Here is a 1704-nt window from a genome sequence, read left to right as displayed (position 1 = left end):
GCGTGGTGTCCAGCAGGAGCGAGGTGTGTGAAGCTCGCTCAGAACCACTCCAGAAGCGCGCGTGGGCATCGGAGGGGCTCCTCCACCCCGCGCTGGAGCAGGGCTCCCCGAACATGGAATCCCCATCCCACCCCAGCGACCTCCGCTGTAGGCCCGTCACGGGACTTCTCTGGCTGCTGCTGCTGCTGCTGCTGCTCCTGCTGCTGCTGCTGCTCCTGCTGCTGCTGCTCCTGCTGCTGCTCCTCCTGCTGCTGCTGCTCCTCCTCCTCCTGCTCCTCCTCCTCCTCCTGCTGCTCCTCCTGCTGCTGCTCCTCCTCCTCCTCTCCCTCCTCCTCTCTCTCTTCCTCCTCTTCCTCCAGTTCGTCTTCAGGGAGAGTGCCCTGCCCAGCACACTGAGAGATCACCCTGCAGAAACACTTTTCCTGGGCAGTGCTGAGTGAAGGCTGCCCAGGCCAAGTGGGGGAGATGGGGAGGGGGAGACGGGGTAGGGGAGATGGGGCCGGGGAAGCGATGGCCTGCGCTCCAGTGTGTCTCTGTGGACCCATAGGCGGAGGGGACCACCCGCTGGGCCTCCTGCTTGCCACCCGTTTCCAACCAGTGGTGGGGAGCTGGAGCCAGGTGTTGGGAGGAGATGGGGTCTGGCGTCAGCGAGGTGCAGGGGCATCCTGGGAAGGTGGAGGACCGCGCTGACGTGTATCCCCAGGCTGCCGCCTGCAGGTGACGTGTTGCCCTGCCCCCCCCAGACTGTGTAAAGCGCTTCCCCTGCCTCTACGTGGACGTGTCCCAGGGCCGTGGGAAGATGTGGTGGACCCTGCGCAGGGCCTGCTTCAAGATCGTCGAGCACAACTGGTTCGAGACCTTCATCGTCTTCATGATCCTGCTCAGCAGCGGAGCCTTGGTAGGTGCTGAGGGTGCGGGGCACAGGGGTGGGGGGCGTGGGGGAGCCAGGCCTGCCGGGCCCCTCCCTCCTTCCATCCCGAGGGAGGGACTGGAGAGTTGCCCGTGTCTCAGGAGCTCACCTGGGGCTGCAGGTATGTGTAGACTATCCGCTTGGCCCTAGGACAACCCGAGGGTAGAGACACCTGAGCCGTCGGCCAGCCCGGTATAGGCTTCGGCTCTCCGAAACCGAACTGGAGTCTCCCCTTGTTACCAAAGTCCCCTTCCCGGAGGTAGGAAAATCCCCAGGTGCTGTCCCCTATGGCCAGTCCTCGGAGGCTGCAGGGCCTTGTCCACACATGCAGCCAGCAGACCCCCACGGCTGGGTGAACCCATGAATGTGGAATCCACGGACAGAAGAAAACCCACTTAGCAGTGGTCGCACGCGGTGTTGTTCAAGGGGCCACTTCATTCATTTTCTTATACAACAGACAGGCTCCGAGTCGGCAGATGGGCCCCCAGTCGACGGGTGCCCCCCCAGGGGCAGGTGGGGAGGGCCTGGGAACTGGGGAGTGGGGTGGGGTGCATGAGGATAGGATGGGAGATGTGCTGCTGGGAAACCTGCTTGCAGATGGTTGAGTGTTGCCGTAATTAGGCCCAGGGAAGGGAGCACATGGCCTCCTCAGCCCCGTGAGGGGTGGCAGAGCCTCAGCCCCGTGAGGGATGGCAGAGCCTCAGCCCCGTCAGGGGTGACAGAGCCTCAGCCCCATGAGGGGTGGCAGGGCCTCAGCCCCGTGAGGGGTGGCAGGGCCTCAGCCCCGTGAGGGG

The 1704-nt window shown here is 64.7% G+C and overlaps 1 protein-coding gene across 1 annotated transcript in view; it reads left to right on the top strand.

Annotated features, from left to right (window-relative positions):
• Positions 1 to 1704, top strand: part of SCN4A (sodium channel, voltage gated, type IV alpha subunit) — a 27024-nt gene that overhangs the window by 18042 nt on the left and 7278 nt on the right. Inside the window, exon 16 of the mRNA XM_004693439.1 lies at positions 744 to 898. Within this exon, the coding sequence (XP_004693496.1) occupies positions 744 to 898 (155 nt within the window). The remainder of the gene's footprint in view (positions 1 to 743; positions 899 to 1704) is intronic.

This window comes from Condylura cristata, unplaced genomic scaffold (assembly GCF_000260355.1).
Source record: "Condylura cristata isolate star-nosed mole 26May11 unplaced genomic scaffold, ConCri1.0 scaffold00038, whole genome shotgun sequence".
Taxonomy (NCBI): Eukaryota; Metazoa; Chordata; class Mammalia; order Eulipotyphla; family Talpidae; genus Condylura; species Condylura cristata.
The sequence above is the reverse complement of the archived record's forward strand: the minus strand, read 5'-3'. Positions and strand labels throughout refer to the sequence as shown.